Source organism: Pollachius pollachius (genome assembly GCF_949987615.1).
Source record: "Pollachius pollachius genome assembly, chromosome: 10".
NCBI lineage: Eukaryota > Metazoa > Chordata > Actinopteri > Gadiformes > Gadidae > Pollachius > Pollachius pollachius.
The window spans coordinates 10,165,284-10,179,584 of NC_136943.1; the positions used below are offsets into that span (position 1 = coordinate 10,165,284).

At 44.2% G+C, this 14,301-nt stretch overlaps 1 protein-coding gene across 1 annotated transcript in view; it reads right to left on the reverse strand.

Moving 5' to 3' along the window:
• The window catches only part of gpc4 (glypican 4), a 31,710-nt gene extending 23,044 nt beyond the window's left edge, over nucleotides 1–8,666 (reverse strand). The window contains exon 1 of the mRNA XM_079744932.1: nucleotides 7,973–8,666. Coding sequence (XP_079601058.1) covers nucleotides 7,973–8,129 — 157 coding nt within the window. The 5' untranslated portion in view covers nucleotides 8,130–8,666. The remainder of the gene's footprint in view (nucleotides 1–7,972) is intronic.
• Between the last annotated feature and the right edge of the window lie 5,635 nt (nucleotides 8,667–14,301).

Consider the following 14,301-nt stretch of genomic DNA (forward strand, 5'->3'; position numbering starts at 1 on the left):
GAGAGAGAGCTTGTTAAGCTAGTGAGAGAGTGAGTGAGTGAGAGAGAGGGAGCGCAACATAGTTGGAGAGCGACACAGACAGACAGATAGTAAAGAGGAAAAAGGGAAAGAGCTAGAGAGAGGGGTGGGGGGGGCGCATATTATCTGCATGATGTGCAATGACAGGCTACGGTTTAGCTGACAAATGAAGGAGATAAGTCAAAGCACAGTGTGATTATCACAGGGGAAGCGGGGAGGAGAAGAGGGCGGCACAAAAGGCCCCTCTTCCGGCTTGTTCCTCTCCAGCAGTCATCCTTCGCTTCCACTGACTCATGGCCGACAAATGAAAACAGACTTTTAGAAAAGAGTTGTAGAAACACACTTGTTACTTAGAGCCGAGTGCTTTACTAAGGGAACCAATGCAAACAGCATTGTGTGTTGGCCCTGAAATGGACTTCTCTTAAGCCTACAAATTAGGGCTCTCCCAGATACGTTTCATGCCGTGCAAAAATGCCCCTGGACAAGAGCCCCCTCAAAAGTCATTGTACATTAAAACCTTCTTCTGTGTCACTTCCTCTCGTGGACTTAAAACATAAGTCTGCCCCCTCGCTGGGAAAAGAAAAGAAAAAAAAGAATCCAACCGTGTTGAAACAAACGAGAGCTTTTAAAAGATTTAACACACAAACAATACATTTCATCATTGCCAGTAGAAGCCAGCCAGCCTCTCCTAGGGACAGGGAGCTCTTTGACAATGTTTACAACAGACATGCAGAAAGCAGCTGAAGCCAACCAGATGTTGGGGCAGGATGGGGCCCGGCAGAGACCCCAAGGCGGAATGAGGTCAGGTACAAGATCAGGTTTCTGGGACCTCAAAGCTACAAAAAAGGGCAACAATGACTGTGATATACCTGTAGAGCCTTGTAGTAAGGGGACACCAGCGTGGGCGGTGGGGAGAGACAGTCACAGCCCTACGCGTCAAAGGGCTGGGAACGTCTAAACATGACGGCACAAAACCGCTTTGATGGGACGTCGCCCATTGAAGTCCCGGCGTGTTTGGCGGCGATTCTCAGGGAAGCGCGTCAATAAATCAGAGTTCTTATGTCATGTTATCGCGCTTGCCGTTCTGGCCATGTCCAATATTTCATCTCCTAGCAGGGTCCCCTCACATTCCCCGCTTGAGGCCTCGTTTTTCTTCTTCTCCTAGCTGGAACCACCCTGACGGAGCCCCGGCCAAATGATTTGCAGCTTTGGGGAGCCTTCTTTGGGACAGTATTTGATCTTTCCGAGTGTTTCTTCTTTTTCTCCCCCTAGTTGACCCTGAGCCAGGAGGATCTAGGCCATGTCGGGTCCCCTGGGTTTTATTATATCGCTTTTTTAATGATGCAGTCTTACAGCATGGCCCCGCCGCATGAGACAAATTCCTACACCCAACGCGAACCAGCCAGACAGACGTGCGTCAATCGCGCCGCGTTCAGCCCTTTGGCGGGGAGTGTGCACCGTAACTGGCGGCTTTTTCGTCTAAGACAATGGTTTAAATTAGGTCTTTAAAACTGAAGAAATTGAGGGAAATATTACCAATGAAACTGGAGCACTATCAGACTTTCAACGCTTTGGAAAAAGCGATTGAAAAAGCCCTGATGGAGGCCCTGGGAGTAATTAGCAGATTTTACAGCTCAGACATCAAGGATCCAGCCCAAACTTCCAGGCTTGTCGCTGGATTTCAGGCCCTCAGGACATCTAAACAAAGCCAGCCTCCTTTAGGCTCTAGCTCAGCAACACGGACCATTGACATGCCTGCAGGTCTCACACCTCCTACGCACTTATTTCATAACTCTTGGCCTAAAAAGCCAACATCTTTGCTGGATCACACCTGCATCACAACCATAACCACTAGCTGGCCAACATGCCGTGCGAGCACCTCAGAGAGTGTGAAAACCAAGTTGCGCCAGGCAGTGGGGGAGGGTTGGGGTGTCTGGCTCCCCCCCCCCTCCCCATTTGGTATCATAGGAGGCAGGCCTCCGCCACACTGCTCACAGCTGGCTGAGTGACACAAGCCCCGATGTGATCCCACACAAAAAGGAGTCATACAGCGGCTCAAATATCACAGAGGGGGGGGGGGGAGAGAAATACACACACACCAACAACACCAGGCCCCGATCTTCCCACAGGGAAGGAGTAGTGTGTCAGCCACCAGAGAAGCCCAGCTCTGGGAGGGTGGTGTACAGTGTGGGGGAGTAGAGGTGGCTGTGGGCAGAATGGGAGATGATGAGAGGCCTTGGCAGAGCGAGTGGTGTGATCTGCGACATGTTCAACAACAACTCATCGGTAGATGGAGGGTGGACAGAAAAGTCCCAGGGAGCAGCGTTTGCAAGATGACTGAGCGCTATCTGGCCTGACAGGACAATCATCTGGAAGCCTCGCCAGATGGGGGGGGGGGGGGGACCTGACGGAAAGAGAGGGAGGGGAGGGGAGGACCCGGAGATAAAGAGACAAAAAAGATGCTGACCAACAGAAGTAGGGTACATGCGGTTGGAGGGTAAACCACTATGGAGAGAGAGAGAGAGAGAAGGGGGGGGGTTATCATGGGAAGCAGAAGGAAGGAAGGAAAGATGAAGAGTGAACCCAAACCGCCCAGCAGACTTGTGTCAGAGCGGGACAGGCCGAGGGGAGGGGAACTGATTTGTCAGCCGGTGAGGGAGATACAGGCCACGGACTTCACAGCATGCAAACAGGACGTGTTAACAAGAACCTCATTCCCCCCAGCCCTCCTCTCGACATGCAGAGAACCACAAACCCAGAACTGTCACAGTTATCCAGGGGCAGACGCATGCAGCGGCGAACAGATATTCACAACACAGGCACACACGCTGACACAAACAGCCAGGCTAGTAGCCGCCCCAGTGCTAAAAATGTACACGCTAAATGCTACTGTGGGTAGAAATGGTGTGTGTGCGCGTGCGCATATGTGTGTTGGTGAAACATGACGTAAGGTAAACTATAATAGGCCGACATTTAGTGTTGGCTAGGAGCAAGGCGTGAGCGAGAGGAGCTATGGGCACGCGGGCGTGACACTGACTCCAGACATGTCACCATGCCATGTGTCTAGCCCCAAGCACTGAGGGAACCTCCACACACACACACACACACACACACACACACTCAACACAAACTCAAAAGACAAATCATTTCTCCTGCCATGTAAGGGGTTGGGGGGTAAGGGGATGAGGAGGGGAGGGTGGGGTGGGTTGTCCCCTCTGAGAAACCCCTTTGCTCTTCTTTTTTCTGCCAGCCGTCAAATCCCCTTCTTATTCTCCATAGGCCGCTGTGGGCCGCTCCATCCCGCTCTTTGTTGCCCTGTGTTCCCAGCTACAGGGCTCCCTGTGTGTGGGTCTAGGTGGTCCGGTGTGGAATGTCATGAGGAGGGGAGGGGGGGGCAGACTGGCCTCAAGGGGGGGTGCTCAATTGTTCCCACACACAACATCCACCCCCCACTGATCTGTCGCTCACTCAGCCATGGGGGGGGGGGGGGGGGGGGGGGGGGTCTACGGCGCAAAAGATGCAGTCACATGGCCTTGCAGACACACACACAAACGCACGCGCGCACACACACACACACCAAATGCTTTCAAGTATATGGGAGCAAAGACACATTCCAAGCCTAAATGTAACATTGTATGCCTGCTTAACATGCAACAATAGATCTAGCAAAACTGGAAAAGAGTTTGAATGAAGTCTACCCTAAGTCCAAAGGTAAAGTAGGAATGTGAATGTAGTGCCGGGTCCCAGTGCTGCACTACACTCACATTGCTCGTTTTCCCATGAAGGCTCTGATAAGGCTATTTGTTTTAACACAGGGGGCTGGTGGGGGTGATAGGGCAGCTGTTCCTCACCCACAGGATGCCGACCGGGACCCCTGCACGCTGAAACGGCCGCCCTGCATCTTACAGGAAGAGCTGATAAGGCGGTGGAGCAAACACAAGCAATGGCAGGCACGTGCGCTCGCTCGCTTGCTCTCTCCCCCCACCGCGTGGGACGGACACTAGTCGCCAGCGGCCCTAAGCCACAGCTAGCTGCTAGCATCCCCCTGGATTCACAAGACCTTAGCCTCATGATAGCTCCACTCAATTAGCCTTGAGCCCTGACTGCAGTTGAAACAAAGGGCGCCATGCGCTGCTCAAGCAATGTCGTTATAACAGCATACAGAGGATCATGGACAGACATTAAATACTGTACGTGGCATAAACACTGGTGGATTACATAGCTCCCGAATTAGTGGTGAGGTGTTTGTAGGAGAGATTCTTAAGGTAAGATTGCAGCTGCTACTGAAATGGACAAGCCGTACAAGGGTGCAGAGTTGGCTTTGTTAAAGATTATAGTGGCATGTTAGAATAGTAACTTATGAACCTTGGTGGTATGGGCCTTTAACTTATGCAGATGAATTACATGTGGCCTATTTGTAGGCTTTATCTGCTTTACCCCCTGAAAGTTGTTTAGGCTAGTGCCAACAGGTGAAGGCAGCCATATGGTGAGCCTTGCACTGTAGTAGCAGAGTAGTAGAGAATTGTGGTAACAGTATAACAGTTGTGCATAACACATTTGTTACCACCTTATTGTATTTAGTAACAGTCAGTCATGGTGGCCATGCGACTGACCATGGCCAATCAACTGAAGAAAAACAGCAGCAGCAAATACAGTAAGTTCCAACTTATTTTAGTGAAAAACACATGTTACTTTAGGAGGGATTTAGGAGCATTAGACAAAAAATAAGTAGAAATTGGCATTTAACATTCACATATCTTTAGTAGCTACTATGAATAAAAAAGATAGTGTGACAACTGTGATAAACGTTAGCCAACCAGATAAAACCTGCAGAGTTTGCGATAAGTAGTACACATCCAACAGTGAACGCTCTTCAAGGGTTTACGACACTGACCTTGAAAGGAAAGTTAATAAACTGGCCAATGGTTTATTAGTTAATAATTACAGCTGATAACACCGTGGTCCTGTATGAAGTGGACCTGAGGAGTGCACTCAAATATTGTCCTTCCAGCTTGGCCTGATTGCCTCTGCTCCAGTGTCCCCTCAGCTTATCTTATCGGCTGAGTGTCACTGCAATAGCGTAACCCATCATTTAGCAAACTTTAAATATGCAAGGCCCACACAGCTGCAGGGCTCAGGGAGAGCCAAGTTCTGTACTGGGAGATGTTCAGAGCTTACAGGGAGGCCAAAATACTGAGGTCATGGATGCTTTGAGTTTCAGCCATAACGCAGTGAACTGATTATAAAAAGGTTGTTTCTCAAGCTGGAGAGAGCGGGCGAAAAAAATCGGAACCGCCTTCCTTTTTTTTGTTACTTTGATTTTTGCCATTGTCCCATACCTGCGGCATGACATCAATCTAGACGGGCCGGGGTATAACTAAAACATCTTGTGCTTGATGAGTTTCGAGAAGAGTAGCGCATGCACTGCAGGGACAGGCCCTGGAATGAGGAGCTGTTGACATGTCTGATATAAATCTGGTCAGTGTTAACTGCTGTTCCCTGGTTCTTTTGAAGAGCACTTGTCCCGCTTCACCACTCTGCACCAACTTATTGAACTGGTTGATTACTGTACCGCGGCATCACATCAAAGCCGGAGACCGATATACCAAATAAAAAAAAGATCTGGCACCTGCTTACGTAGCTGTGTAGAATTGAGATTATGATTGATATATTGTAACAATATCCATCTGTTAATATGAAGGCTATGTGATCAACCATAGACCCAAGAGAAAATTCTCGTCCGACTGAAATATTTAAAAGTAGGTTTTGAACCGATGAGGCAACAGATTGGGACCATAGGATCGCAAATGTCTCTGTTGTTCTTTCACAGAACTTAATATCGGCTGTGCTGCGGGACTGAAGTTTTCCATTACAATTTGATTGCATTAAAATGGGTTTGCTTTAATCTGATTCTAAATGGTAACATTTAACTCCACGCAGCCAATCATAATAAAAAGATGTTTGTGGGATGAGATGCCTGTTTGGATCGCTGCCTTGCGAATAATCCACCCTTCTGATTTATGGTCCCAGCGGAAAACAAGAAACGTGTTAAGAGGGGTTGCAAAGAAAATGAACACATTTTTTGACAGATAATGTGGATATGAAACACTGGGTGCAGATATGCGCTGTAACATCCCAAAATTCCAATACAAATAAAACTGTCACCAGATAATCTGGTGGGAAAAAAAGAGCCAAACTATGCCAAAGAGCAAAGAAGTAGAGCAAAGATTCTCCCCCGACTAACATGAAATATTGTTTCCCCACAGTGAAAGGCCTTTCCATCTCTTGCTTGTCTCGTTTTGCCTTTGATAACGGCAGACCTTGTCTGGCCCTCTATGGATCTATTATCTCAGTCTCTATTGACAGAGAGCTGCTGCTTGAGGTCGACCCGGTCCAAGGAGAAGAATACACCAGCAATCCATAGCGGGGACTGACACACGTGTGTGCACAGCAACACAAACCCCACACACAACAAACCTGGCCTCATTCAGGGATCTTATTCAGACCCCCAGAAATGTGCCACAATTAAATACAACATGTTGGGGTGCTCTCAACAACGCTTAGCATCACAATGACAATACAGACAGGAGACAAAGAAGTGATAGGCTTGTGTGAAATGCAGGAATAAGTCCTCAGCCATTCTGACAGTTACCTCCCGACTTACATTTTAATGAGCCTATGTGGCACAACCGAGGAAAAGACTTTACAAATGTACTATGCATAGCAAACTAAAAAAATAACTCTGAATGTTCATGCTTTTAAAGTGGATTAAACATTTAGACATTCACACAGCTTTAGAGGGGCTGTTGGTGTGACTTACATCACTCTTAAAACACTACTACAGTAACTAAGCCTGAACAATTATTTTTGTTAAAGATGATTTATACCAAAACATCTTGTATCATGACTTTAAGGCCTTATGTGGCCCATTTTATAATATTTTGAAACCAATAGAAATGATAAACAGCTAAAATGACATTTCAAATCTAATGCAAGTGAGTAAGTCTAAACAAAAAACGACAGCATAATCTGAGATGGGTGAGCCCTTATCTTATTAAAAATGATTTGACTGCAGAAGTATGCATCTCGAAATCAGATAACACTGAACCACGTTCGTAAAATAAGCAGACTGGTATTTAGTAGGCATTATCTTATCTAAGTATTAAATTATTTTAAACTGACACAACAAAATGAAAAAGGAAAGGCAAGAAGGGGAGATGTAAAGCATGCATTGCACAGTGAAATTTCAAACCCCATCCCCCTTCTCCTCCCCCTTGGCTTCACTGAAAAAGCCCCCCTTCCAAGTTTCCATTACTGAGTTTAACTGATTATCAACTAAATGGATTTGCCTTCTTATCTCTCGTCCACGCTATCACATTAAACAAATAGCCTCGATAGTTCAGAAATGTGTGGTAGACCATTTATGGCTAAACACCCAGCATCATGTTCTCTAGAGTTGGCCACAGAAAGCAGGGCCCTGAGCAGACGTTGAACAGACCGAAAACACACTATTGTGCGTGTGTTTCTTGTTTACACAGGAATGTTTACAAAATCACTGCAGGTAGCCGATACTTCATGTGCAAAATCAACCAGTGCGGAAATGGGGATCTAAACATTGCCGAGGTGAATTGTGTGAGGGAGATACTTTGTATATTTATACTAGCTCGTGTTGTTTTTAATTGTCTGAAGACTTCCTACAATAAGTCCTTTTGGTTTGACATTCAAACTGAACAATCACTGCAAATCGACCCGGGCGATAGTCCAACATCAGCAGCTAAAACGAGGAAAAATAAATATAGAATCATGTTCTATGTTTAACTTAACCACAAGGCCCCTCACAGAAACACCAATAATACTTTAGCCAAATTGACAGTGGCAATAAGTGAATGGGGGGAAAGAAACGTCAAGGTAAGTGCAATTGAGCAGGGTAGCTGGTGATCGTCCACACACTCACCTTGCACCCCTTTGTTGGGAACATCGTTGACGTTGAAGCCCTTGGAGCTGTAAGCAGCCCGGACTTCATTGCAGTTTTTCGTCTTTGGCTCCGCAGCGATGGAAACAAAAAGCACGACTAACGCGTACGACGCGGAGAACACCAACATCTTCTTCATGGTGGGGGGAACGAGCAGGGTAGAAGGAGAGGAACAAATAAAACAGCTATGCTTCGCGTCGCTTATTCACTAGCACGGCGTTTCAACAAACTCCCACGTTGTTGAGTTTCCTCACGCAAACGCGATCATTCCCTGCAGTGGCTCGGAGTTAGCGGGGATACTTCATGGACACGGTTCTTCTCGGGTCACTTTGGAAGCGCTGCAAGAGGTCGAGGAGAAACATACGCACGTTTGGAGAGTTGTTCGTTTATAAAAAGGTTATCCTTGAACGAAAGTTGGTAAAGAGTTCCAGACTCGTTACGATAAAAAAGGGAAACACAACATTAGTTGGGGAACAAAATGATATACAGACAAGTTGAAAGTACTACGCTCGTACGGTTGTGGATCTTGATGAACCCCCGAAGCAGTACCGATAAAAAGTTGCTTTAAAAGTTTTTTTTTTCTTTTCTTAAATCTTCGGTTTTCACGTTTTCTTTTCAGACGGCACACTGAACTGTATTCCCTGCGTACTGAAATCCAGATGCGAGTGTAGCAAAATCCCGGTGGATATCCAGCACTGAGAGTTCCGGGGACAAAGACTTGGCAACTTAAAATTCCAGGGGTGGAGCATGGAGCAGGCGGCTCAAATTTGGACCTCGACAGGTCTCTGTCTTTCTAATGCAAGTGCATGGGTGCTGTAAAATCAGGACTGGATTTAAAAGGGGAATTGTGTTACACTTCATGGAACTATTTTCCAACATGTATTTTATTTATTATCAATGGATCATATATCTTTCATTGAAGCCATTTAGGGAATTTCTAAAACACTCAAAATCAAAGGCTATGTTATACCCTCACTCTTTTCAAGGGAGTTAATGTTTATGTTTTGTGTCATTTAAGTAGCGGTTGGACCAGGATGAAAGAAGAATTAATACATAAAGTTCACAAAAAGTTTAAAAAAGATTCTAGATGATGTACTGTTGTATATCTATAAATATCTATAAATAAAGAAAGCGAGGGAGAGAGAATTCATAACTTTTTATATATTCACTTTAGTCAGACATGTTAGCCCTTGGCCCTGGTGCAACCAGGCCCATCTACATTAAAGGAACTGGAGGCCGTCCCCCTCTCATTGGCCATCCACCACGACCTGCGGAAGGGTAGACACCTCGTCAGTATCAGTTCAAGAATGTATCCCATATGAACGTTAAGCATGCAAGATGTTTCCCTTTCATTGTCTGCCGTTTCGGTGGGATGTTTTTGATCAAATATTTGATAGAAGTTATGTACAAAGCCCATGTATGGGCTGTACTTCCCCATACCAGATAAAGAATAAATACCCTGTCTCTGAAAGAATCACAAGGAGGTAATAAGAAAACCATCTTAATGAGGGGCCAAGTTAACTTTCATACAGTAACTTGGGTCTTATAAGTAATATGGACTATGCAAGGGGAAAATATGACTTAACTTATGATCACATCCGTTCCACGGGGATTCATTCAGGGTTCATTAAGAAGGTAACTCTTTAATGACATTACGGTATGAACAAATTATCTGGGAAGTTCACATTTCAAAGGATTAAACATACAAGGGTAAATAAGTCTACCTAATGGACAGATCGGTTTAATTGGGATTCATTAGGTTTATTTTAGAAAAAGGATGACCCTACAAAATAAGCCTAATGAACCCATCAGTTTTATGGGCATTTATTAGTATTTTTTACAAAGTATATCTCTTCTATAAAACCTGATGCGTTGACTGATGGGATTCTTCCTCATACCAAGATGTCACAGGGACATAGAGAACACGACAAAGGCCACATCCTTGACAGAAATGAATACATTGCATGGAATAGAGACATAAAAATATAAATATTCTTTCAGGCCTTTAGTCAAGAATACTGTTTTCTTAAAATATATAAAGGACAAATTGCTTTTTATCCGCTTGCTGGATTTCTACTCTATATACGCTTTGCCTTGTTGACCAACATTATAATCTGTTAAGTACTCATCATTAAAAATTGCTTATCCGCTTGCAGTGTTATGTTTACCTGCTTATTATTTATATCCTGTGGTATAATAATGAATTTAACTGATTAACCCTACATGGAGTTCACGTTTGTTTTTGCCTGAATAAGGTTTTAACCAGGCAAGTGTCAAAGGGGGTAATATACATACTTTAAAGCCGTCGGAGTGGGGCCGATGATAAGATCAGGCTGTACCAAGTAAATATCAGTATCCTAAGTGCCGGTGGGCCATCCCAGGAACCTAAGGGTACAGGACTGGGTAAACCCGAGCTGTGAAGGTGGCCTTACCAGAGGGATCCATGAGAGACATGAACCACAACATTACACCTTATCCCATTGGTTTGATACATTGCACTTTTATCTGTATTTAATATATAATCTCGTTCATAAACTCAACCAAATCAAGACCATTGATGAAAAACAGTCTTGACATGATCCCTGTGCAGTGAAACATGTCTGGGCTTGTTGTGAGGCAGTGGGCATGGGCATGTGCACGTGGGCTTGTGCACGCTCACAATTATGTATGTCTGGGTGTCTCGTTGGTGCACGTGCGGTGACGCTCATTAGTACGCACTGCCACATGTTTGCGCATGCGCATGTCTCTGTGCGATGTGCCCACGCATGCGCTTGTATATCTCTGTGTGTCTGCCAGTGCATGTGTGCATTGCTTTGGTTGTGGGGGGGCTAGGGGGGGGGGGGGGGGGGGGGGGGGGGGGGGTAGCACTCAGCAAAATGACATTCCATCCATTGTGTCCACATTCCAAAGGCTGCTCCATTCAGTCCCTGTGACTGTGGCGGCTGCAGGGGTTGCTGTGGTTGGGTGTGTTGGGGTGGGGGGGGGGAGAGGAGGAGGCCTGGGCTATGAGCATGGGAGAGCGTGGGCCTGGTTCTCTTCTCAATGGGCCAACAAAAGGTATGAAAACGGTCCACTGCCATGGTAATTAAACGTGATTGAGCGCTGGACAACATGACAAGTTTCAAGGCTTTTCCTTTCTTCGTTTTTTTCTGATGAGGGACTTTCAGCATCCAACTTTGCGATGAAAAGAAGGGTTTGCTTTTAAAACGTTTTTCCGTGTTATGAATTGCGTTGGAATTTTGATGGTTTATGATTGGTTTATGTGGTAACCTCACCCATCCCTGGGCGTGAGTCCCTGAGGACCAGAAAAAATATTCATCGTCAGCCACCCAGGGAGACTGGCCCATTCCAGAAAGTCAATTACCCCCACTGTTCCTGCTGACTAACATCAAATTGACCTTTTACTCCCATAATGTGTGCTGTTTCAACGTTGCCCCAATATTACCCTAAGAAAACACAAGAGCTCTGCATCTCAATGGGCCTGTTTGCCCTTTCTCCTGCATGGCATTAGCATGCAGAGTATTACCCATAGCTCTGTCTCAGCTGCCTAGCTTCTCCATACTCACTGTTTGCTCATCTCATTCTTTACCATCTTAAAAGGTGCAATTCAGTGCCGGATAGAAAGGCTCGGTTGGATGGCATCTTATCAGTTGTCTGCTTGGGTTGGTGTGAAAAGTTACAGCAGAAGATATGGCCGAAGAAGAAGTTTGGGTTTGGAGTTTCTTTCGGGGACAGACATGCTTTGATTGATTGCTTTTTGTTAGATGGGGGTCAAAGCCCTGATAAAAAAAAAACAACAACTTCACACAGGGTTTCAAAATATGCAATTAGCACTAATGAATCTCATTAATGCTGTGGGCTGTGGAGGACATGTCTGTCACCTGGTTCATGTGAATGGAGGTGCAAAATCACCTGGGTTTGAATGTTAACTCCATTAAGCAGCAGGGAAGTGCTTTGGAAAGCTCATCCCTGTATAGTGGTATGGCTACCTTTATGGTAATTAGAAATGCTAGAGCACAATTCAAGGTCAAACCAATACACCAAAATACTCTCCTCTATTTCACATATAGGCTCTGGGTTTGGAGGCTGAAAGAACCTGAAGAGACAGAAGAGACAGAAAGCAAGCCATGTCAAGAGGAGGATTCACAACCGACTTCATAGCAGAACAGAATAGCTTTGTCAGGTAGGAATCTACTTCAAACATAAAAAAAACACACAAAAAGAGTTAAGTTTCTCTGACTTTCATCGTGCTACTGTGCACAGTTACCATGGTAAAACAGCCTTTCAAATTCAAATTTAGATCTGTCAGATGCAACCGTTTTTTTTGTTGCCTTATCTGATGCCTTGCAAAGAAATAAGGGATCTCAGAATATGAGTTGATCAGAATAACCATCTTAAATCAAGTAATGATTTTCTTTTCCTCTTTTTATTGAATGCTGTGAATTGTTTGTGTTGTATGCTGTGTGAATGCATGCTAGTATGTCCAAAAAATATGATACTGGGTTTCTGAGTTTAAGGAACTAACATTAACCAGAAATGAGTTATTCTCAATGTATGAGAACACCCACCCGCAACCGCACCCGAACACACACACACACACACACACACACACACACACACACACACACACACACACACACACACACACACACACACACACACACACACACACACACACATACACACACACACGTACTTCAGTCAGCAGTGGCCCCAAAGACCAACACCCTATAGCAGGGGTTCCAAACCTGTGGGTCGGGACCCCACTTGGGGTCCCCTGATATGCATATAGCAGGAGAAAATTAAATAAGCTATCGATATTGAAGTCTTTTTAGCAAACCTTTTATTATTTGTTTTAAAAGGCCTTATAAACCTCCTGTATATACAAACATGCTGCACAAATTACAGCCATGAGCAAACTACTACTCAAAGCTGAGTTTGGAGGAGAACGATATGATTGCGTTCACTGGCACCTGATATTACCGGCAGATGTTGAATGGGTTAATTATTAATTAATAATTTGTACGGAAGCAGATGCACAGTGTAAGTTGGGCTAGCTAACATTTTCAGAGCCAGAAGTAGGGTCACAGACCAAAATAGGTTAGGAACCACTGCCCTATAGAATGTGACCCCTCTTAAGATTCAGAGGTTTCTGTGGATGCTACTTATTGTAACAAATGCACTTATTGTAAGTCGCTTTGGATAAAAGCGTCTGCTAAATGCCCTAAATGTAAATGTAACAAACAACAGAAATAAAATGGGGCTGTGACTAAAATAAATTCTTTGATATGATTTTCAGTATAATATTCTGGAACTTATTTTGTAGAAAAACTATTTTTATACAAAGAAGCACATCTTTTAAATAGAGCTCAAGCCCTATAATCAAACATTGTGTCAATTCTTTTGAATAATACAGTTTCCAATCAACATTTGATTAAAATATACATATGTCTGAGTGTGGCTGATTGTTTGTCAGCGCTTAGCATAGTCAGCCAACACCTACTGTTCCTCAATTAGATTTAATGATGACACGTCCACTAGTGATGTCATATGGGGCAGATTTTCGAAAAGGCTTGTAAGGCTAATCACACTCACACCTGGTGGTATGTCTCCTTTAAACAATCACTCAAGAAATAAGTTAAAGAATTAGGTCTTCACAAAATAGGTTTTTCCAACATGGATCATTGAAAACATATGGGAGTTCAGCGTATGTGCAAGATATCTTTATTTCATTTTTTTGGCCTTAATTATTTATTAAAAAAAGAAAGACACATAGCTGATTCACCAAGCACAAACTCTGACTCCAGGTTTTTAATGAGTCATACAATGAACAATTACATAATGAACACCTGACATTAAGAAGGCTTGAGCACTATTAAAATCTATTACAACTTCACACATATTTACAAGAACACTCATATTCTGCTGCACATTGCAAAGAATAACCTTGAAATTGAAAAGTATTGTTCCTACCTTGACATTTTCAAGGAAAATAGTTTAATACCTTTTAAGGGATATAATTTGTAAACATGTAACAAAGAGAAGGGAAACACTTCTATAGCACAGCTATAGCATTATAGATAATGGCTAATTAGCTTAATAGCTTTGTTAGCTTTATCGTCAATAAGCCTGTCACAATATGTCAGTCTGGGCAATGTTTGTAAATACGGCTGCTTCAACACTCAAGCAAGTTGAAATAGCTGGATCATCATACCTAGCCTCAATGTTTATCAGAAACACATTTCGAAAGCCAGCCAATAATATTCAACATGAAAACGTTTAAAACCTTTACTTCAGTTGAATTCTCACAA